A 21,430-nucleotide genomic window follows, 5' to 3' on the forward strand; every position below is an offset into this window, starting at 1 on the left:
GGTCAGTATCTTGAGTCTAATACGTCGATCATACCATGTTGAAGATGAGCGGGTGGCAGCGACAGAGCCAAAATAACAGCCGGAACCTGAGGAGAGAGGCGAGTACTGACTCCGTCTACCCCTTACTTTCCCATCCTCGCCAACATAGCTATTCCACAAAGTTAGAGGCAACTGTCCTTGAGGGTGTAGCCCCACCCCTTCCACTGTGAGTTTGTAGACTGAGGGGCGAGTGAAGGCGGGTAATTCCTGATTCGGGAATGGTGCTTACAGGCCACCTCTTTGGGCGATTGCATTCCCGTTCCCTTGTCTCAGGTTGGTCCCTGCTCTGCAAAGGGACTCCGGTTGCCTTCGGAAATTTGTCTCAGTACTGACCATTTGCGGGCCATCTTAGGCCTAGGCGGTTCGCAGGAAAGGTGGGGCAACAGGACACACCCCCCAATGTTGGGGACTCCGGCTGTTAGCACCTCTTCTCCACCAGCCTCATTCCCCCCAACTCTTTCAAGCTGAAGCGCCTCAGGGACCACCAACATGGCCACTTTAGTAGCTGTCTCTAACGTTCAAGACAACTCAAAGACTGACAGATCTTTGCGAGTGGGGGTGCCGGTGGGAGGAGCATAGATGGGTTTTTCCCTTTTCCCCAGAGGTTTCTGGGTTTCCGTACAAGAGAGCAGCCTGGGTCTCTTTAACTATGGGAAATTACTTGGGATCTCTCCAGGGTCTTCTGCTTCTCTTAGGACTGATCTCTGCTTCTTTCCTCAGTCCTGTCTCCCAACTAATCTCTGTAACCGTTGCATCAGGCCAGCCCACTGTTTGTCTCTGCACCCTCAGGCCTGGGGCTCCTCTGCTGATGAAAGCCAGGTCCCACACACTGGAAGACCAAGGAGTTTTCCCTAGAGGACAACCCTGCAGAGAAACACTCAGGGCAATATTGCGTCTGCAGTCCCCAGAGACAGGCAGCTCAGCTCTGCCTTTGGGCTCAGTGGGCTTAGTTGTTCTCTATTCGTTCCTAACAAATGCCTAATAAGCACCCACTATGTGCCAAGCATTTGGGGATCCAGGGTATATTAGAAGCAAAAGACGAAACTGTTCTCAATAAAACTTACATTTCAATGTAAAGCAAAAGGGGGGAAAAACAGAAGCAGGGAAAAAATAGTTCAGGATGGTGGCTAGAGGTTTTATCATTCAGGAATTGCCTCAGTGGGTGGGTGAGATGGAAAGAAGGCAAGCCTGTGAGCCAAGCAGGTAATGTGGAAGAGGTTTATAGAAGGGAGAGAAGGAGCAGAAGGGTTGAGATGAGTGTGCCAGTATCCTTAGGAGCAGGGCAGTGAGCTGGACTAGAGTAAGCAGGAGAGGGTGGTGAATGGAAACTCAAGTAGCAGGTCCTGTAGAGCCTTGCAAGCATTCTCAGGATGCTAGTCTTTCAACAGTCCTGAAACAGGAATCCATTGGGGGATCTGAGCAGAGGAATGTCCTAAATTAAAAGGGTTGGGGAAAGACCCCATGCATTTAATTCCAACACTCAAAGAGGTAGGAGCAGGCAGAGCTCTGAGCTCCAGGCCAGCATAGTCAGATCCTAACTCAAAATAAATACAAAAACAAAGGGTTGAGTGTGTAGCTCAATAGTAGACTGCTTGCCTAGTATGTAGAGGGCCCTAGGTCAACCCGCAGCCATGAAAATAAAAAAGACAAGAATAGAAACAGGAGATCTTAGCTGGAAATAATGGCAAATGCCTTTAACCCCAGCACTTGAAAGGTAGGTAGATCAGAGTTCAAAGCCAGCTAGTCTACAAAGTAAGTTCCAGGACAGCAAAAGCTACACAGCAAGACCCTGTCTAAAAAAAAAAAAAAAAAAAAAAAAAAAAAGATTTCAAGGCTTCCAAAAATAATCTAGGGAATGAAATGCATAATGCATGGTAAGTTTACATCTGGAAATAATGAGAAAAAGTGAGAAATATTTAGGTTTTGGGTACTTCTAAAGAATATTGAAGTTGCCAGTGCTTTAGACTGAGCTGTGGTATCTGAGAAGGGAGGAATTAAGGATACCAAATGTTTGGCTTTAGGCACCTATAGTTGCCATTTAGTAAGAACTGTACCCCCTTGGTAGGAAAGGCCTTTTGTGTAAGCTGAATGCCTGCTCAACAACCAAAAGAGATGGAGATCCCAGGGCAGGTCTGGAGGCTAGGATGGGAATGGAGTTTAAGCAAATACTGCTGAAATCTCTCTTCCCTGTATTTTAGTTCTCACTTTGGCAGATCTGAGGTCTATCTGGATTTAGAGAAAACTTAGTTGGCCAGGACTTTGCTATTATGTAATCAGGACTACAAATGTCAGCAACTAAAAATAAAGTTAAGCATGCCTGTCCTTGGCTTCAGGGACACACACACACACACACACACACACACACACACACACACACACACACACGAGCCTCTCTGTGGCCTGGTCTACAGAGTTGAGTTCCAGAATTCCAGGATGCCCCGGGCTTCACAGAGAAACTGTCTCAAAATCCAATGACAGAAATTAAGAAACCAGCTAGAGAAAGACCAGTAAGAGGCTAGAGGTAAAGGACCTGTTTCTTCCCCTTTCTCCACAGTGTTCCAGAAGGAAGTGCATCTTCATACACCACCACACCTGAAAGCAGGTAATCTTAGCCACCCTCCCAGTCAGCTCCTAATGCTGCTCAACTTGCTTTGCTGGGATGAGAGTTAGACCAGGCCTTGACCAGAACCAGCTTTTGCTGTCAGACCATGTCTTTCTCTGATCCCATAATGTTGTTTTAGAGCTGGCTTGTCTCAAAGTCAGCCTCAAAAATGGCAACTGGTTTGTTTTCCCAATTCTCAGTCCACACCAAGATTAACCCCAAAGGACCTTTAGTTCAAGCTTCCCACACAAGAAAAAAGGAGTACAAATAGCTTGGTAATTGCCCCTAGAAATTACCAGTAGTGTTCCCAAGTGAGTTGAATACTTTTACTGTAATCCTGTAATATGTATGCATAGCCAGGCACAGTGGCTCATTCCTGTATCTCAGAACTTGAGAGGATCCTGAAGTTATCTGTAGTAAATCCCTCTGAATAAAGGGTAGGTTCTGTCAGGTATAGTGATGCACACCTTTAGTCCCAGCACTTGGGAGTTGATCTCTTTGAGTTTGAGGCCAGCATGAGTTCTAGGACAGGCAGGGCTACACAGAGAGACCCTGTCTCAAACAACAAAAGAAGACTGGCAATAGAGTCTGGAGAGAAAGCTTATCAGTTATGCATGCTTGCTGCTTCCTGCTGTACCTAAATCAGGCTTCCTGCAGCCACATCAGGTGGTTCACATAGCCTGGAACTCCAGTTCCAGGAGAGCCAAAGCCTCTGGCCCCAAACACTGATCATGTATACACATGCAAATTAAAAGCTTGAAACAAAATAGTAGAGATAACTAAATAATATTGACATTTACTGATTTAGTTCTTAAATTACATTTATTTGTTTGGGGTTTGTCTGCTGGCCATGGTGTGTATGTGATCATCTGGACATTGAGAGTTGAATCTGGCAGTATTAAACCCAGACTGCTGGGCTTTGGTGGTAGCCATCTCCCCATCCCAACACTCATTTAGTTTGTGTGCAGTGGTGTGCAGGTCAGAGAACAACTTGTGGGAGTTGATTCTCCACCCCCACCCTATTCCAATGTGGCTTTCAAGGAGTGACAACCTATGTATGCCCTTACCTGTTGTGTAAGACCAGTGCACTTTAAATTCTATATGTTAAAACAGGCATGAGATCAGTTCACCAACTGTGGTGAATGGAATGTATGTCCTTTTTCAGAAACCGGTCCAATTACAGTCATGGCAGCTGAGTCTCTGCCTTTCGCCTTTGAGACAGTGTCCAGCTGGGAGCTGGAAGCCTGGTATGAGGATCTGCAGGAGGTCCTGTCCTCAGATGAAATTGGGGGCACCTATATCTCATCCCCAGGAAACGAAGAGGTGAGTGCTGTCTTCGGATGGGCAAGCAGGATGATGGCATGGACCCATAGCCCCAGCACTCCCCCAACCCCACCCCCCCCAGAGCTGGGGACCGAACCCAGGGCCTTGCGCTTCCTAGGCAAGCGCTCTACCACTGAGCTAAATCCCCAACCCCGCCCCAGCACTTTTAAAAGTGCCAAGAGGCTCAGTTCATGGCCAGCCCAAGCTAACCAAGTAAAAATAAAATAAAACCCAGTTAACTGGCGGTGTATGCCTCTCCTGAAGTAATTAATATCCATCTCCCCTTCTTCATTTTCTTAAAGGAAGAATCAAAAACCTTCACTACTCTTGACCCTGCATCCCTAGCTTGGCTGACTGAGGAGCCAGGGCCAGCAGAGGTCACAAGCACCTCCCAAAGCCCTCGCTCTCCAGATTCCAGTCAGAGTTCTATGGCTCAGGAGGAAGAAGAGGAAGATCAAGGAAGAACTAGGAAACGGAAACAGAGTGGTCAGTGCGCAGCCCGGGCTGGGAAACAGCGCATGAAGGAGAAGGAGCAGGAGAATGAGAGGAAAGTGGCACAGCTTGCTGAAGAGAACGAGCGGCTCAAGCAGGAAATCGAGCGCCTGACCAGGGAGGTAGAGACCACACGGCGGGCTCTGATCGACCGCATGGTCAGTCTGCACCAAGCATGAACTGTTGGCATCACCTCCTGTCTGTCTCTCCCGGAGTGTACCCAGCACCATCACGCCAGTGCCAAGCATGTAATCTCCAGTGCACATGCTGAGGAGGGGACTGAGGGTAGACCAAAGGAGAGGGGCTTGTACACTGTACATTCTTTATTACTGTCCATACCCAGTAAAGTGACTTTGTGTGAACATTCTCTCACTTTTTCTTCTTGCCTTTCGGAGTTTCAATGGGCTTCCCCTCAGCCAAAGCCAACTGTTTCTTTAGATCCAAGAGTTTAGCCACTTCTGCAGCAACCTGGTTCTTGTCTGCCTTCTGTGCTTTCAGTTCCCGAACTATGTTTCCCTGAGAAAAGAATTGGGGTGAGGGGGAGACAGCAGTCCCATGACACAGCAGTCCCAGGACACAGCAGTCCCAGGACAAGGACCTGTGTAGGTTCTGTACTTCTCAGGGTCAAAGCTTCATACCTGTTTGGTTACCTCATCCACCAGCACTTGTATGTCCTGCGACCCTGCTGTAGTAACTGCCTCAACAACTGCTGGCTTGGGGGACCCTTTAGCCTGGAGAAGAGAAGAGAATTATTACTTGCTGCCATAAATACCCTCTGGCCTCCAGTTTCACGTAACATCTCAGAGGAAACAGTTACCTGTAACTCCAAAGACTCTTCTAGCTAAGACAGGAAAGAAACATAAGTGAGGAAGCAGCAAGGCCAGAGGTAGAAAGAGAGGAGTCAGGATACTTAGGGAGATCAGGAGGCAATCCCAGGGCTTTTGCTGGGTGAGGGCACAGTCTAGGTTGCTCACCTGGCCCCCTCCAAAGCGCTGCCTCAAATTTTCAATCTGGTCATTTTCCAATTTCTGGAACAAAGGACTGACCTGTTGGAACAAATATCAGAATCAATCACCGATCTGCAATGATTGCTCAATCTCCAGAACAGCACACAGAGATGCTTCCCACATTAAGCTTTCTGACGTTATCCCAGATGCTTTAGGAGAAATAGGAGCATGACAGAGTGAGAGTTTGCAAAGGCAGCAGTCACTGCGGAGGAACCGGATTCTCCAGTGGGGAAGCACAGGGCACAAGGGGACACCATCAGTGTTAGAGCAGAGGGCTGTCGGCAGCACCAGGCCATGGTGTTTTTTACAGGACATTTCTGTTCTCTACACTCCCTGACTTCCGGCAGGAACAGCGATAAGGATATACAGATAGCACTACACTCAAAGCCAGAGTGCAGAGTGAGGGAGGGCTTCTGAGGACAACTGTAGAGCCCCACACCTAAGACAGACATTTAGGTCACTACTAACATCACCCCAATGGCAGCACTGTAAAAATAAGGATTTTAAGTGGCCAGAGCCACCAACATCAGTGAGACCTACTGTGCCAATTCGGTGGCCTGCTGGTAAGGTACAAATGAAGCTTGTGGCAAGGATGCGGCAGGCTGCCTCTGGGAGCTGGAGCTGGGTCTGAATGGTGGAGCTGACTGTGGGCATGTACGGCTGGAGCATGACAGACAGCAAGGCAGCTATGTTCACTGCCATTCCTGTCACCGTGCCTGCCCGCTGCCTGAGAGAGGGAGAGGGAAAGGAAGAAAGAGATGTCAAGGCCACAGGACGAGGATGTCATTTAATTCCTATAACCAGCCCTAGCTCCTGAACACACCTGTCCATCTCATCGCCTTTAATCCGTTTCCAGGGCTCATTCACTTGAATATATTGGTTGCCATGCCGAGATATGGTAAGGATACTGCGCAAGGCATCCCGGATCCTGGGAAGGGAGAAGGCAAAGTACACAGGATTATGAACCATACCAACATATTACTGACCGGACGGAGTTGGAAGTTACTTACCGAACCTTTTCCAACAGCTGGTGATAGCGCTGGAGTTCCCAGGAGACATGTGCCACCAGGCGTCTGTCATCGTGGGTCAGCACCATCTCAGGCACACAACCCCCAAAAAACTTAGACACGAACATGCCAGCTCTTGGGGAGAGGGGAAAAAAAGACATTGTTATTGCCCAGTTTTCATAGAAAAAATTCATCCACAAGTCTTCATGCTTGGGCCAGACAGATGTCTCATGAGGTAGATAAAAGCTGCCATCAAGCTTGATGACCAGAGTTCAATTCCTGGCATCTATGTGGTGGAGGAAGAACTGAGTCAGCTTATACACTGATGTTCACTATCGATCATACCCCACACACAAACCGTAAATAGATGTTAAATAAACAACCAAACAAACAAACAAGAAAACGGTTCTCGTGGCATGCCTGTGCAAGCCTGGTAACTCCTGGTCCTTCAAACTAGAAGTAAGGTTAAATTCTATATTCTCTCCCAAGAATGTAATTCTGCAAATAGATGAATTAAATAATTACACAATATATTTTTAGAAGTATTAAGAATTATCAAGTTGGGGCTGGAGAGATGGCTCAGGGGTTAAGAGCACTGACAGTTCTTCCAGAGGTCCTGAGTTCAATCCCCAGCAACCACATGGTGGTTCACAACCATCTATAGTAAGATCTGATGCCCTCTTCTGGTGTATCTGAAGACAGCTACAGTGTACTCATATACATAAAATAAATAAACCTTTAAAAAAAAAAAAGAATTATCAAGTTGAAGTATGTTTTAAGTTCACAAATATTCTAATGAAGCTGCTAAATGTGGCCAAGGGCTGCTGAGCTAAAGGTCCAGAACGTTGCCTGAAGCGTCTTAAGTGCAGGAGGCATGTGTCTGTGTGTGCTGAGGATGAAACGTGGAGATCTGAATGTGCCACAGCAACACTGTCACTGAGCTGTGTCTTTAGCCCAGCATATTCTTTACTTTGCAGAACAGCTGCAAGGGCAGAAACAGCAACGGTAAAGAGTGAGTTACAGTACAGCTCTGACACCAAACAACCTCTGTTCACAGAAACAGTCAGTGATCTGCAGGCTAACTTTGTTGTGAGGAGAGCATGCGCCCCCAGTTCTAGAAAGGCCTTTAATAAAAATATAATACATGAAGATTGCTTTGTGACCAATTCATCAAACCACCTGGCTGCAGCTGACCCACCTCAGCGCACAGCTCAGTATGTGCTGTGGCCAATCCCATCTCCTTGCCTCCAGCCTCCACCTACTTAGCCGTCCTCCCTGCTGGGTGGAGAGGTCCACCAGATCCCCCTACCTATTGATGAAGTTGCCCAGGTTGTTAAGCAGCTCAGAATTGTTTTTAATCAGCAAGTCTGTCCAGGAGAAGGCACTGTCCTGGCCCTCAGGCCGAATGTATAGCAGATAGAATCGCCAGATGTCAGCAGGGATCCCTGTATCTTGGGCCATGTCTCCAAACACTCCTATCCCCCGGCTCTTAGAGAACTTCCCGTCCTCGTAGTTCAGGTATTCTGGAGAAAAGAGGACCAAGTCATGCCCTCCCTCTCAATGCTCCCACCCCGCCATTGTCTCTGCCTGCACGCCTAGGTTCAGTCTTAGATTTTGCTTTCCAGTTCTCATTCCCCTGTGGATGGCGTTCTCAGGCCTGTTTCCCGTCTCAATGCCTAACGGAGAACCAGCGCGTCTCCAGGCTCCTCCACGCATCGCCTTGGGCCTCACGCCCTGGGAACATCCCACAGTGCTCTGCCAGGACCTACCTGTAGCGATGAGGTTCTTGACTAAGGTGTAGTTATCCTCAGCTCCTAGGGCTGAACAAGGAAAGACCAAGCCATGGAAGGGAACATTGTCTTTGGCCATGAACTGGTAAAGGTCCACCTTGGAGAAAACATTGGGACATTGCCTAAAACTCTCTTCAGAGGAGCAAGCACAGGACCTACCTAACACCTCTTACCTAACACCCTGTCCCCACAGACAGTCTAACTGAGCCCAGCTTACTTGTTCTGGATTCTTCCACCATCTCTCCCACTGGTCTGTGTAGTTGGCTGTGATGGACAGATAGCCAATAGTAGCATCAAACCAGACATAAAATACCTGCAGGGAAACAAATAGAAACCAACCCAAAGTTTCAGGCTAAGAGGAAATATCAATTTTTTAATCAGGTAGCCTATGAATCCAATCCTGCAGCTGAACGTTTTAAGCCATGACTAAAAGCTAAAGGTATTTACCTTGTCCTCAAAACCTTCCAAGGGCACAGGAGTTCCCCATTTGAGGTCTCTGGTGATGCATCGTGGCTTGAGTCCATCTCGAAGCCAGGATCGAATAATGAACCTGGCATTGGGTGTCCAGTCACTGCCAGGCATCGTCTTCCCCAGCCAGTCCTCCAGGCGCTTCTCTAACTGAGGTGCAAATAAAAACACAAGACGGACACAGGACATGGATACAGGACATAGTCAGACTGGGTGGCACCAGGGCTGGTGAGTCAAATGTGAGTCAAATGTGGCACAGTTGAGTCAGTACTACATGAGTAAAATTAAAAGATTCATGACTTCAGGAACATCTAAAAAATTAACAACTTTATTCAACAAAAATGCCACAGCCAAGCTATGGTGGTGCATGCTTTAATCCCAGCACCTGAGAGGCTAGCCTGGTCTACAGAGCACGTTCCAGGGAAGTGAAGGCTACACAAAGATACCCAGTCTAAAAACAATTCCGTGTTTGGGGATTTAGATCAGTGGTAGAGCACTTGGGGTCCGTCCTCAGCTCCAAAAACAACAAAACCCTTGAGTCTTTAAGATATATCCATAACGATATGATGTCTGTAAAAGCAAAATTATATTGAAACTAAACTGAGTACAGTGGTATGTAGTTTATAATTCCGGCTACTCAGAGACAGAAGTCAGAAAACTGAATTTAAAACTTGTGAATGCTAGGCACACACTCAAGCCCCAGCATGTTTACTTATTTCATGTGCATCTGTGTGTATGAGTGTATGTGCACACCCACATCCATGGAGTCAGAATCAGTTTTTTCTACTGTGTGGGACCAGGGATTGGTGGCAGACGTCTTTACCCAGTGAGTCATCTCTCCGAACACTGTTTTGTGCTTTTGTAAGGCAGGATGTCACTGATGTAGTTTCAAACTCACTCTATAGGAGAAAATGGAACGAAGATTGAAAATCCTGATCCTACCAGTTTTCTACTGCTGGGATCACATATGTAACACCTAGGCCAGAAAGAATTGGTCTTTAAAAAAGAAAGATTAATTACCAAACAGTCAGTTCAAATCATATCTATGCAAGCAACACTGAAGCGACTCCACAGGTTGTATATTTATGTAAATGGTATGTATGTATGTATGTATGTATGTATGTATGTATGTATACAAAAACAATTGAAGAAAAAGTCATGAGAGGAAGCAGTTGGAGGAAGGGAAGGAAGTGATATATTTTAATTTTTAAAAAAGCTGAGGGGCTGGGGATTTAGCTCAGTGGTAGAGCGCTTACCTAGGAAGCGCAAGGCCTTGGGTTCGGTCCCCAGCTCCAAAAAAAATAACCAAAAAAAAAAAAAAAAAAAAAAAAAAAAAAACTGAAACAGCTGGACAGTGGGGGAACACACCTCTTTCTAATCCCAGCATTTGGGAGGCAAAGGCAGGCACATCTCTGTGCATTTGAAGCTAGTCTGGTCTACAGAGTGAGTTTTAAGACAGTCAGGGCTACACAGAGAAACCCTGACTCAAAAAACCAAAAACAGAAAAATTAAAAACAAAAATTCTCAGTTTAGATGACTAAATATGGTATCTGAAGTGTATGTATACAATGAAATATTACAAGGCCATCAAAAAAACTGAGATTAGGGGACTGGAGAAAAAGCTTAGTGGCTGTGACTGTTTACATGTGCTCATCCCAGGGAGTGGCACTATTAGAAGGTGTGGCCTTGTTGAAGGAAGTGTGTCACTGTGAGGGTAGGCTTGGAGACCCTCTTCCTAGCTGCCTGGGGATGCTCAGTCTGTTCCTGGCTTCCTTCAGATGAAGATGTAGAACTCAGCTCCTCCTGCACCAGGCCTGCCTGGATGCTGTGATGCTGTCATGCTCCCACCTTGATAATAATGAACTGAACCTCTGAATCTGTAAGCCAGTCCCAATCAAATATTGCCCTTTAAGACTTACATTGGTCATGGTGTCTGTTCACAGCAATAAGACCCTAACTAAGACAGTGATTAACAGAACTTGCTGCTCTTGCCAAGGACCTGGGTTTGGTTCCCAGCACCCACTTGGCAACTCATAACCATCTGTACCTCTAACTTCAATTCAGTTCCTAGTCCTAAGAGCCTTTTAATACAGTTCCTCATGTTGTGACCCCCAACCATAAAATTATTTCATTGTTACTTCGTAACTGTAATTTTGCTATTATTATGAGCAGTAATGTAAATATCTGATATGCACGTTATCTGATATCCAACCCACAGGCTGGGAACCACTGCTGTGAGGGTACTCTAGGCATGTGCTGAAAGGGACACACGTGGTAACAGGGATACATGCACGCAAACACCCATACACATAACAAAAATCTTTAATTTTTTTTTTTTTTTCGGAGCTGGGGACCGAACCCAGGGCCTTGCACTTGCTAGGCAAGCGCTCTACCACTGAGCTAAATCCCCAACCTCCATAAAAATCTTCTTAAAAAATAAAAACAATTTTGGAATTAAAACTTTGGAATATGGGGGCTGGAGAGATGGCTCAGCGGTTAAGAGCACTGACTGCTCTTCCAGAGGGCCTGAGCTCAATTCCCAGCAATCACATGGTGGTTCACAACCATCTGTAATGAGATCTGATGCCCTCTTCTGGTGTGTCTGAAGACAGCTACAGTGTACTCATATAAATAAAATAAATAAATCTTTAAAAAAAAAAAAAAACTTTGGAATATGAATGGTAGATGAAAACAGCTAGGCCTGGTTCTATATCTGTCTGTAATCCAGTACTTGGGAGAAGGAGGAGGAACATCAGGAGTTCAAAGCCATCTTCAGCTAAATAGTGAATCCAAGCCTATGGACCGTGAAGGAGAAAAGGTCTAGGGAGTGGGCCTGGGACTCACCTTGTGCTCTCTAATCTATCTCATCAGAATAATGTGTTTATTATTTTTTTTTTTTTTTGGTTATTTTTTTCGGAGCTGGGGACCGAACCCAGGGCCTTGCGCTTCCTAGGTAAGTGCTCTACCACTGAGCTAAATCCCCAGCCCCTATTATTTTTTGAAATACAAGTCTTAATATTATTTTGCCCAAGTTGGCTTTACATTCATGAGTCTTCTATCTCCTGCTTCAGCCTCTTTAGTGCTGAGATGGCTGGGAGTAAAAGCACATAGTCACACAACTGTGCCAGGTCTAAGTTTTGCCTAGTACCAGTTATTGAATAGAGTGACTTGGACAAACTAGGCACGAGGTCTACATAAGCTGTGTTCCCGAGCATCTATATAAATGACTACTGGAAATAAAATACTCTTTAGGGGATCCAAGTCACCATTCTAGTGCCCATACTAGGTGGCTCACAACTGCCCATAACTCCAGCTCCAGGAGATCTGACACCCTCTTCTATCCTCTTTGGGCACCTATCTATACACACAGCACATAGGCTCACATGCATGTGCCCTCATGTGTACACACACACATATACAAAATAGAGAAACAAAACAATAAAACTGGGCATGTGGCACACATCTAAAAATTAAAACAAAACTACTTGAGAGTGGCTGGCTACCAGTGTGTGTGGCTGCAGCCCAAGGAGGCCTAACTTACCTTAGGCAAGTCTAGAAACAGGTGCTTTGAGGACTTCACCACAGGGTGGGAGCGGCAGACTTTGCACTGAGGTCTCTGTAAGGACAAATTCCAGAGGGTGTGATCCTGGTAGGAGCATGCAGGATCAGGGCTACAGAGGAGGGAGACTGTCCAGCCTCACAGCTCAGGACTAGCATATCCCTCCAACTATGGCCTCCTGTCAACAGAGACTTGTGTGTGCTCACTGCTGCAGCATCTGCTCCCGAGACTCAGGTCCACGGCAGTAGTGAGCACTCTCAGTACCAGTCGGTTACAGAGCACCACACTGTAATACTCAGCTTGTGAGGTCTGGGATGGTGCTGTTTTGATCTATTTATTTTGTGTGTGAGTGTGAGCAAGTGGAGATCAAGTCTGTTTTCTCCTTCCACCATATGGTATCTGGGTGTTTTTATGTGCACAGCCATCTTGCCAACCCCAACCTAAGGTATGAAGGTGAAACATAGTGTCTCATAGCTCATCTGAAATCCACATCTATTTCCGACTGCTTCTTTAGAAGTCTGTAGGCACCTCATGCTTTGCAAAGCCAACATTACCGTTGCATCCAGCTCTGAATCTTGCCTATGTTCACAGACAGCACTAACCACGCCTCATCTTCCCTACTGTGTTGCTAGGGTTCAAAATCAGGACCTGACCCCTGCTAGCCAAGTATTCTATCACTGATCTACACCTCCAGCACAAGCCAAAAAAACATCTTAACTGTCCAGCACTACAGTCTTCTTCTAAAGCTTTTCCCCATTTCTCTGTACTAGTGACAGAGTACAAACCAATATTCTTAGCCTCCAGGGCTTTGACCTCATTCCTTTTTCTTTTTTTTTTTAAATTTCTTTATTATGTATATGAATACACTGTAGCTATATCTTCAGACACCAGAAGAAGAGGACATCAGATCCCATTACAGATGGTTGTGAGCCACCATGTGGTTGCTGAGAATTGAACTCAGGCCCTCTGGAAGAGCAGTCAGTGTTCTTAACCGCTGAGCCATCCTTCCAGCCCCTCATTCCTTTTTCTACCCCATCAGTTTTCCAGCACCATAGCTTTCCACTCAACTAGAGTAACACTGAAGCTTCTTCAGTGTCCTAGCAGGCTTCTGTGGTCAGCACAAGATCTTAGGTACTAAACATTAAAGTTCTGGCCAGGTGGAAGTGGTGCAAACTTTTAATCCCAGCACTCAGGAGGCAGAGGCAGAGGCAGATGGATCTCTTGTGAGTTCCAGTCCAACCTGGTCTACAGAGTGAAACCCTGTCTCTAAAGAAATATCCTGACCGGTCTGTCTTTTAGGTACAGTGGTACGTTCATCAGGGCCTGCAGCTCCCCGAGGTCAAGTCTGAATCTGCACCCCCTTTCCTGTTCTCATAAATCATTTTGTTTCCTTTGGGCTTCCTTGAGTTCTTCCTTTTACCTTGAGCTCAATGGCATTGATGAGCTTGCCACACTTGTCACACTGGTCACCCCGGGCCTCTTCATAGCCACAAAAGGGACACACTCCCTCCACAAAGCGGTCAGCCAAGAAACGTGCACACTGCTCACAGCGAAGCTGCTCTACAGTATCTTGCAGCACAAAACCCCGTGTCAGCAACCTCTGGAAGATGTCCTGTGTGATTCTAGCAAGGCCAACAAGCAAGGGATGAGAAAGAACAGCCAGACACGCATAGACCCTTCCTGTACTGCTCTAACCAGAGACCTGACCTCATTCAGGAAGAAGTCTCCCACAGTGAAGGCCTATCCCTAGCTAGAATCCACTGGGTGTGCTCATGGCGCTCTCCAGACACCAACTGCCTGGACACACTCCTCCACCTTTACAGTTATTCTTCTGCTTATTCTACATTTACATCATGTTTGGTTTGTTTCATTGGTTTTGAGAAAGGTCTCACATGGCCAACACTAACCACCACTTCAACTCCTAGTCCTCTGCCTCCGCCTCCCAAATGCTGTGATTATAAGTGTGTGACTGTATCAAGCTGAGTCTTTTTTTTTTTGTTGTTCTTTTTTTCGGAGCTGGGGACCGAACCCAGGGCCTTGCTCTTCCTAGGTAAGCGCTCTACCACTGAGCTAAATCCCCAGCCCCTCAAGCTGAGTCTTATGTTTGGATTCAGGTCTTCATTCAGCTTAAGGGTTGAGGTACACAACAGCAGCAACTGTCCACCTGTCTGTCTATAGCTTCTCTAAGGACTTGATTGGGCAGAGAAGAATGAATCTGTTATAAATACACAGAAGTAGGGAGGAGCTGTTTTTAAAGACTCCAAGCTGGGTGTGGTAGCACATACTTGTGCTTCCCAGCCATTGGAAATCTGAGGCAGGAGGATTGCCCCAAATCTGAGACCACCTTAGGCTAGACAGTGAGACCCTGTCTTAAGACCAAACCTCCTAGGCAACCAGAGGAAGGAAGCACTAAATGGCAAGGAAAGCAGGAAGCCCTTTCCTTTCACTTCATCAGGCCCTACCCTTGTCCCTGTTCAGCCTCCCACCCAGGATACACTGTAGGGCAATGCTGGGAACCAAAGCCCCTAGTCACTCTGCTCCTGTCTTTGCGGTATCCTCGTTACCCCCAACTTCTCCTTGAGTCCATTTCTGCCTCATCATCAGGAACCTACTTGGTCTGCAGAGGAGTGGTTGTGCGACCGAACGTATCAAACGATATATTGAACCAGCGGTAGATGTCAACATGTATGGCGTGGTATTTGTCACAGATTTCTTGTGGGGTTAGACCCTCTTCCATGGCCTTGGTCTCTGTCGCAGTACCATACTCATCTGTGCCACACAGATAGAGGGTGTTCCACTGGCGAAGGCGAGAGTACCTAGAAGGAGATGGTGGTCATGGAAGGACTCCTCCGGTCCCAGGCATCCATTTCCCGAGGCCCATTCCGCCCTCTGGAGGACTCTCCTCCGGCAGCTGGCTCCACCTTGCAAAGACATCAGCACTGAGCACACAGCCAATGATGTTTCCAAGGTGGGGGACATTGTTGACATAAGGGAGGGCACTCGTGATGAGCACATTCCTTTCTCCAGGCACAGGCAACCTGGTAAAAAAGAAGAGACAGACTAGTCCACAGCAGAGATGCAAACACCATAACAAGTGTACAGAAGACCAAAGGACTAAATCCAGGTAACTCAGATCAAAGTCTTTCCCCATAGGTTGCCAGAGCTATGATCCTAGTGAGGGCTCTGCTCAGCTGGCAGGCTTCAGGTACAGCTCTGTGCACTGTATGTACCTCGTAACAACAGCTCCCTTTGTCACTGTCAGTACTGTAGCCCACTCCCAGGCACCGACACAATTCTCCCTGGATGTGTCTGTCATTCACTTCCCAGCTCTGACCTCTTCTTACCAAGTTCAGGCAAGTCACTACTTGAGATCATTAGAGCTTGTCTGTCCCCACGTGAATCAAAGCCAATCCTTTGCTATCCTGACTCTTATCTCCCTAAGCCATTTCCTCCTGGCCTAACCCAAACCACGTGGTGTGGTGCATTAAGTGCTTGCTGCATAAGCATGAACACTAGAGTTCGAATTCTATAGACTCTACAGAAGGGCCCAGCAGGTGCGGTGGCCTGGCTATAATCCTAGCACTGTAGAGGTAGAGCTATGGGATCCTGGGACAAGCTGGCTAGCTAGACTGGCCAGAATCAAAGAACTCCAGGGGAGCACAAGACCCTGCCTCAGTAAACAAAATGGATACGAATCAAGGAAAACAGCCAATCTCTCTCTCTCACACACACACATACACACATACAAACACATATACACCAGTTCTGCCTTTATAGACACTACCTCTTTTCCAAAGTCCTTTCTAGTCCTGCTCCTCAATCTGCTGACTGAAGTCACTCAAACCATTACCCTTTCCTACACTTTATCATCCTCAGCAGCTCAGCCACACCCACTGCCACCTCTGCAGCACTAACACCTTACCAGAGCTCCTGTCAACTTTGCACCCACTGTCCTACAGCCACTGGCTTCCTGATCCCCTCACTTGTCTGCTCCAGCTGATGGCATATATGCCAGTCAGATGGCCCATCTACTTCAAGGAACACTGCATAGCTAAATTCTTCCAAGAGCACATTCATCTCTTGGGCATTCTTGTTCTTCCCTCCCATAACTGGATCCCACTACCTGTTGTAAAATGCAATTTACAAATCTTCAGGAAACCTTTCGCTAACACTGGCCTTCAAGTCTTTGCTGCAACCCAAGTCCTCAGCACCATAAAGTATGGAGGTCCTTTACTTAATCCTTAAACTTGTCTCTTAATTTAACCCATGCACACACACTGGTTACTGTGGCAGGCCAGAAATATAGGCCAGTGTGCCTGGCTCTGCCAGGAAAGAGGTCCCATTCTATTATCCAGTAGTTTTTATTCCTAGGGATATTTTTCAGTTCTAAGACAAACCTGCGGTTACAGACAGATCCAAACCCAACATAACTGAGCCTCTCCTCACTCCCACCTATGACAGGAGACTAAGGCACAGCTTATAAACAATATCAAAAAAAAAGCAACAATACATCAGCTATAACAACACGCTATAATAAAAGTTGTTTAAAACTTATGGATGGAGCAGTGGTGGTTGAGACGGATGGATCTCTGAGTTCAAGGCCTGTCTGGTCTGCAGAGCAAGTTCCAGGACAGCCAGGGCTAGCTACTTACAGATTATTTCTGGAGTTTTTCCATTTAAAATTTTCAGGGGCTGGGGATTTAGCTCAGTGGTAGAGCGCTTACCTAGGAAGCACAAGGCCCTGGGTTCGGTCCCCAGCTCCGAAAAAAAGAACCAAAAAAAAAAAAAATTTTTTTTTCAGACCTGGGCAAAGCTTTGGAAAGCAGAACTCCAGAGCCGGAACTGGTGTGTGACTGTTGACTGGGTTAGTACAAGGTACAAAACACAAAAGGGGTCTGAAGGAGAACAAGAAAAGCGGCACAGCCCAAGACACCCTGGGCTGCTGAGAGAACGCAGGCAACACAAGGGCTTGCAGTGCAAGTCTGCCATCCTGAACTACATCCTGGCAGCCCAAAATAGATAAACTGACTTCTGCAAAATTGTCTCTGATCTCTACACACATACACTGTGGTATGTGTCTATCTGCATTCTCTCTCACATACAACGTGCGCACACACACACACACACGTAAGTAAGGTCTTTATTTTTACAGTACTGAAGATTGAGCCTAAATCCTCATGCATGCTAAGCAAAATCTCTTACCATTGATCCTTGACCTTTTTGCTTGACTAGTGGATGGTTGTTAGTGATAGGATCGAGATATAGCCAAGGTTGGCCTAACCTACTGGTCCTCCTGCCTGCTGGGACTAACCTGCTTATAACACCACAAGTAGCTCCCAAGTCATCATTTTACCTTTTAAGACAAGGTCTAAGTAAGGTGCCCAAGCTGTCTTGAGTTTGAAATTCTCCTGCCTCAGTCTCCCAAGTAACTGGAATTACAGGCTAGGTCAAAGGCAGCTGGCTCCTCTTCTGCCTAGGTAAATACCTTAGCCAGAAGGAACATATAAAACAGTAGATCTCTTGGTTATCTGTTAGACACACATGTGATACAGTGTATCTCTTAGTGACAAGTTAGCCTATACACGCATTTGAAACAATGTATCATAGCACATATCTTTAATCTTAGCAGAGTAAAGGCAGAGACTGACAGAGCTCTGAGAGTTCTAAAGCAGTGTGGTCTACATAGAGTTCCAGGCCAACCAAGGCTAAAGTTTGTCCATAAGGTAGAAGGGGGAAGAGCTGCAGAGACAGGGAAGGGGTTGCTGCTCCTGCAGAGGATTCCCAGTCTGATTCCCAGTACCCACATAGTGGCTCATCTAAAACTCCAGATGCCCTCTTCTGACTTCCATTGGAACCAGGCATGCAACAAGTGCAAATACATTCTTTCATGCATTCAGAACACTAGGACAGATGAAATAGAAACAAACTAACCCCATTATTTTTTGATTGGTTCAAGAATGCCTCAGCACACATATGGAGGTCAGAGGAAAACTGTGTACAGTCCATCTTCACCTTCTGCCTTTATGTCTGTGGGTTCTGGGTGTCACACTCAGGTTGCTAGCTTAAACAGAGTACCTTACCCTGCAAGCCTTCTCATGGACCCCCCTAAGCCAGCAGCACCTTGTAAGAAAGGCTTAGCTGGTTCTTGGGTGTAGTTCTATGGTCCTAGCACTCAGCGGACAGGGGCAAGAGAATAAAAAGATCATTTCAGCACAGTGCGTTTGGGGCTAGCCTAGGGTAAAAAAGATTTTCAAAACAGAGAGGCCTTCAGTCTTGTGATTTATTTTTTTTCCTCACACCATCCTATTCTTTTCCTTCATGGAACTTAATTAAAATTCATGGGTTGGGGATTTAGCTCAGTGGTAGAGCACTTGCCTAGCAAGCGCGAGGCCCTGGGTTCGGTCCCCAGCTCCAAAAAAAAAAAGGGGGGGGGGGAATTCATAAATATAGGTTGGAGAGATGGCTCAGTGGTTAAGAGCACTGACTGCTCTTCCAGAGGTCCTGAGTTAAATCCCAGCAACACATGGTGGCTCACAACCATCTGTAATGAGATCTGTTGCCCTCTTCTGGTGTGTCTAAAGACAGCTACAGTGTACCCACATACATAAAATAAACAAATCTTAAAAAAGAAAAAATTTTTTTAATTAAAAAATACACAACTGTCAGTTTTGTAAACATCTTTCCATCCTACTTGAATCAATATTCCATGAGGAAAGAGGGTTAGCCTGCTTTGTTACATGGCAGCAGTGCCCAGTTAGGAAGACAAACCTCATTCCTGGTGTACTCACACTGGATGCTGCTGGGGCTGTAGTGGAGGTAAGTTTTCCAGACCCTTCTCCCAAGCAGCAACAGCAGCAATGATGTCCTCCTCAGACAGGGTAGCCAGCTCTTCCTCCTATCAGGAATAAACAGGACGGGGACACAGGGTAAAGAAACTCACTTCTTGCTCTCTAGCAACTAAGAAGGTGGCCACAATCAACATGTGCCTCCTAGATACCTTCTACCCTAAAGCCCTGAGAGGGTGCCCTGCCCAGTTCCAAACCTCAGGTTCATTGCTGACAGCTCTCCCCTCAGGAGGTAGGGGCTGGGGCTGGGGCTGTTTTTGGAGGTAGGGACGCAGTGCCAGGACACCCTGCTGTTTCAGCACAGTCTCTGCAGCTCGCTGACATGGCTCCTGGGTACTTAGTGTCTGGAACCAGCTTTGTAGGGCACCCAACTCCTCTGTGGATGTGACAAAGAAGAACAAACATAAGGATCAAGACTGTACAGGCAGAAGTGGACCCCCTCCCTCTGGAGGCTTCTCCATGTTTTCCCCAGTGACCTTGGCTATACCCGTCAAACTATACCCTGAAGTGAAAACTCAACACCCTACTGTTCTACAGCCCTGTACCAAGGGCTCGGGTTTTGGGGTGAAATGACATGTATAATTCTCACCAGGGAGGTAAGCTGGGTCTTGCAGTAAAGGATATAGTGCTCCCCACAAAACAATGTCAGCTAGAGATTCTGTGTCCTGGTTGGAGAAAGAAAAAAGTACACAGATGAAATATTCATATATTTCCTGATTGCAGCAGCTAATGTTTGCTGTGTTCTTTTGTTTTTCTTTTTTCTTTTGAGAGTCCTGGCTGTCCTTGCCAGTCTGCCCTTACTTGCAGAGATCTGCCTGCCTCTGCCTCAGAACGCTGGGATTAAATGCACGCACCACCACCCCAGCTTTCATTAAGCTCCTATGCTCCTGCACTCGTGTTTGTTTGTTTGTTTGTTTTAGGTGTCACAGAGCTCTAGCTGGCCCTTAACTCCTATGTGCCCAAGGATGACTTTGAACTTCTGATTTTACCTCCCAAAAGTCAGGAGTACAAGTGTGTGCCACTACGCAGAGTTTTTATTTATGTACCAAGTACTAGGTGGGACAATGTGTGCTTTCCAATAATCCTCACGATGACTCTAAATAAGGCAGGAACTATCACTTCTATTTCACAAAGGTTTAAAAAAAAAAAAAAAAGCAACCAAGGGCTAACTGTGGCACACGCCTCTGATCCCAGCACCTGCGAAGCAAAGACAACAGGCCCCCCCTCTTGAGTTTCAGGCCAGCCTGGTCTACATAGTGAGTTCCAGGACAGCCAGGGCTAACAGAGAAACCTTGCCTCAACAAACAAACAACAAGAATTAAGAATTAGTGAGTTTAAGTAATATGTGGCAGTTACCGTGGCTAATAATTAGTTGTTTGGATCTAAATACACCCCTCCCACTAAGTCCTGTACCATAAGCCTTCCAGACCCCATTTCAAGCCAACTCACCCCTGCCAAGAAAGGACAGTTTTGCCGACTCAAGCTGTGATCAATGTGAGTCAGGACTCTCCGAAGTGGGCCAAGTACATCTTCCCCTTTTTTGCCTTGAACCACTAGACAGTATAGGGCAGCAGACAGAACCGGCTAAAATGCAGGGAAAATGGGTCAGGAGATTCATACAGAGGGAGGGCAAGTTGTCCTCCCCTCCCTGGTACATGGATTCACCTGCAGTTCTGTTGCTTCCCATTCCAGCCATTGGTTGGTAAGATCATCTTGTTCCCAGCCGCATAACAGAAAAAAATATCTGCCCAGGGAGAGAAAATAAGGGTTCTGGCTAGTTTTGTCACTGTTTGCAAATAAGGTAGCAAAAATATCAGTGAGGCTGGCCTGCTACAATCTAGCCACTTCCCCACACCAATACTGACCGGCAGATTGCACTAGCAGAGAAGAGGTAGTTGCCGCTATCCAGCTGCAAGACAGGGACCTTAGGCCGGGTAAGAAATGGTACCACACACTCTGAGACAGAGAAAAATTGGTGAAAATTAGGGGTAAGGAAAATAATGATTTGGGCTGGAGAGGTGGTTCAGAGGTTAAGAGCACTGACTGCTCTTCCCGAGGTCCTGAGTTCAAATCCCAGCAACCACATTGTGGCTCACAACCATCTGCAATGATATCTGATGCCCTCATCTGGTATGTCTGAAGAAAATAATCATTTGACATTACATTGTGTGCCAGGAGCCTGGGTTTTCAATCTACAGTTTCCAAGGTAAGAACACTAACTAAACCGGGTGGGATGGGTGAGGTGGGTTTGGAATATGCTAGAGAGGCCAGCAAGGGTCCAGCTGAGACTGCCAAACA

The 21,430-nt window shown here is 46.5% G+C and overlaps 3 protein-coding genes across 6 annotated transcripts in view; 2 read left to right on the forward strand and 1 right to left on the reverse strand.

The window, feature by feature from the left end:
* On the forward strand, positions 1-4,823 carry Ddit3 (DNA-damage inducible transcript 3). 2 transcript variants are annotated; one of them, NM_001109986.1, is made up of 4 exons: positions 1-98; positions 2,594-2,641; positions 3,807-3,964; positions 4,267-4,823. In NM_001109986.1, the coding sequence occupies exons 3-4, from the start codon at positions 3,827-3,829 to the stop codon at positions 4,633-4,635; spliced, it is 507 nt and encodes a 168-aa protein (NP_001103456.1). In that variant the 5' UTR covers positions 1-98; positions 2,594-2,641; positions 3,807-3,826; the 3' UTR covers positions 4,636-4,823. The 2 variants fall into 2 exon arrangements, with proteins under 2 accessions (NP_001103456.1, NP_077048.2); NM_024134.2 differs by lacking the exon at positions 2,594-2,641.
* LOC134479709 (DDIT3 upstream open reading frame protein) lies at positions 36-3,965 on the forward strand. Its single transcript, XM_063264426.1, has 3 exons — positions 36-98; positions 2,594-2,641; positions 3,807-3,965. The coding sequence occupies exons 1-2, from the start codon at positions 36-38 to the stop codon at positions 2,633-2,635; spliced, it is 105 nt and encodes a 34-aa protein (XP_063120496.1). The 3' UTR covers positions 2,636-2,641; positions 3,807-3,965.
* The window catches only part of Mars1 (methionyl-tRNA synthetase 1), a 17,425-nt gene continuing 756 nt past the window's right edge, over positions 4,762-21,430 (reverse strand). The window contains exons 2-22 of one of the 3 annotated variants that reach the window (XM_006241451.5): positions 20,998-21,088; positions 20,798-20,876; positions 20,582-20,716; positions 19,722-19,797; positions 19,330-19,508; positions 19,076-19,182; positions 15,209-15,325; positions 14,900-15,103; positions 13,708-13,909; positions 12,270-12,344; positions 8,708-8,878; positions 8,478-8,573; positions 8,240-8,357; positions 7,780-7,993; positions 6,474-6,605; positions 6,287-6,391; positions 6,004-6,190; positions 5,431-5,502; positions 5,274-5,297; positions 5,095-5,187; positions 4,762-4,972 (exon numbers count right to left, since the gene is read on the reverse strand). In XM_006241451.5, the coding sequence (XP_006241513.1) occupies positions 4,826-4,972; positions 5,095-5,187; positions 5,274-5,297; positions 5,431-5,502; positions 6,004-6,190; positions 6,287-6,391; positions 6,474-6,605; positions 7,780-7,993; positions 8,240-8,357; positions 8,478-8,573; positions 8,708-8,878; positions 12,270-12,344; positions 13,708-13,909; positions 14,900-15,103; positions 15,209-15,325; positions 19,076-19,182; positions 19,330-19,508; positions 19,722-19,797; positions 20,582-20,716; positions 20,798-20,876; positions 20,998-21,088 (2,624 nt within the window). In that variant the 3' untranslated portion in view covers positions 4,762-4,825. Of the gene's footprint in view, positions 4,973-5,094; positions 5,188-5,273; positions 5,298-5,430; positions 5,503-6,003; positions 6,191-6,286; positions 6,392-6,473; positions 6,606-7,779; positions 7,994-8,239; positions 8,358-8,477; positions 8,574-8,707; positions 8,879-12,269; positions 12,345-13,707; positions 13,910-14,899; positions 15,104-15,208; positions 15,326-17,640; positions 17,777-19,075; positions 19,183-19,329; positions 19,509-19,721; positions 19,798-20,581; positions 20,717-20,797; positions 20,877-20,997; positions 21,089-21,430 lie in introns of those variants that run through there. The other 2 variants (NM_001127659.1, XM_039078755.2) reach the window with 2 other exon arrangements.

This window comes from Rattus norvegicus, chromosome 7 (genome assembly GCF_036323735.1).
Source record: "Rattus norvegicus strain BN/NHsdMcwi chromosome 7, GRCr8, whole genome shotgun sequence".
Taxonomy (NCBI): Eukaryota; Metazoa; Chordata; class Mammalia; order Rodentia; family Muridae; genus Rattus; species Rattus norvegicus.

What these genes read in the sequence shown, in the direction of transcription:
- LOC134479709 (XM_063264426.1), top strand. Translation starts at nt 36, where the DNA reads ATGTTGAAGATGAGCGGGTGGCAGCGACAGAGCCAAAATAACAGCCGG. An exon ending in GCCGGAACCTGAGGAGAGAG is followed by an intron (nt 99 to 2,593) that starts GCGAGTACTGAC and finishes CTTTCTCCACAG; the next exon opens with TGTTCCAGAAGGAAGTGCAT.
- Ddit3 (NM_001109986.1), top strand. Translation starts at nt 3,827, where the DNA reads ATGGCAGCTGAGTCTCTGCCTTTCGCCTTTGAGACAGTGTCCAGCTGG. An exon ending in CATCCCCAGGAAACGAAGAG is followed by an intron (nt 3,965 to 4,266) that starts GTGAGTGCTGTC and finishes ATTTTCTTAAAG; the next exon opens with GAAGAATCAAAAACCTTCAC.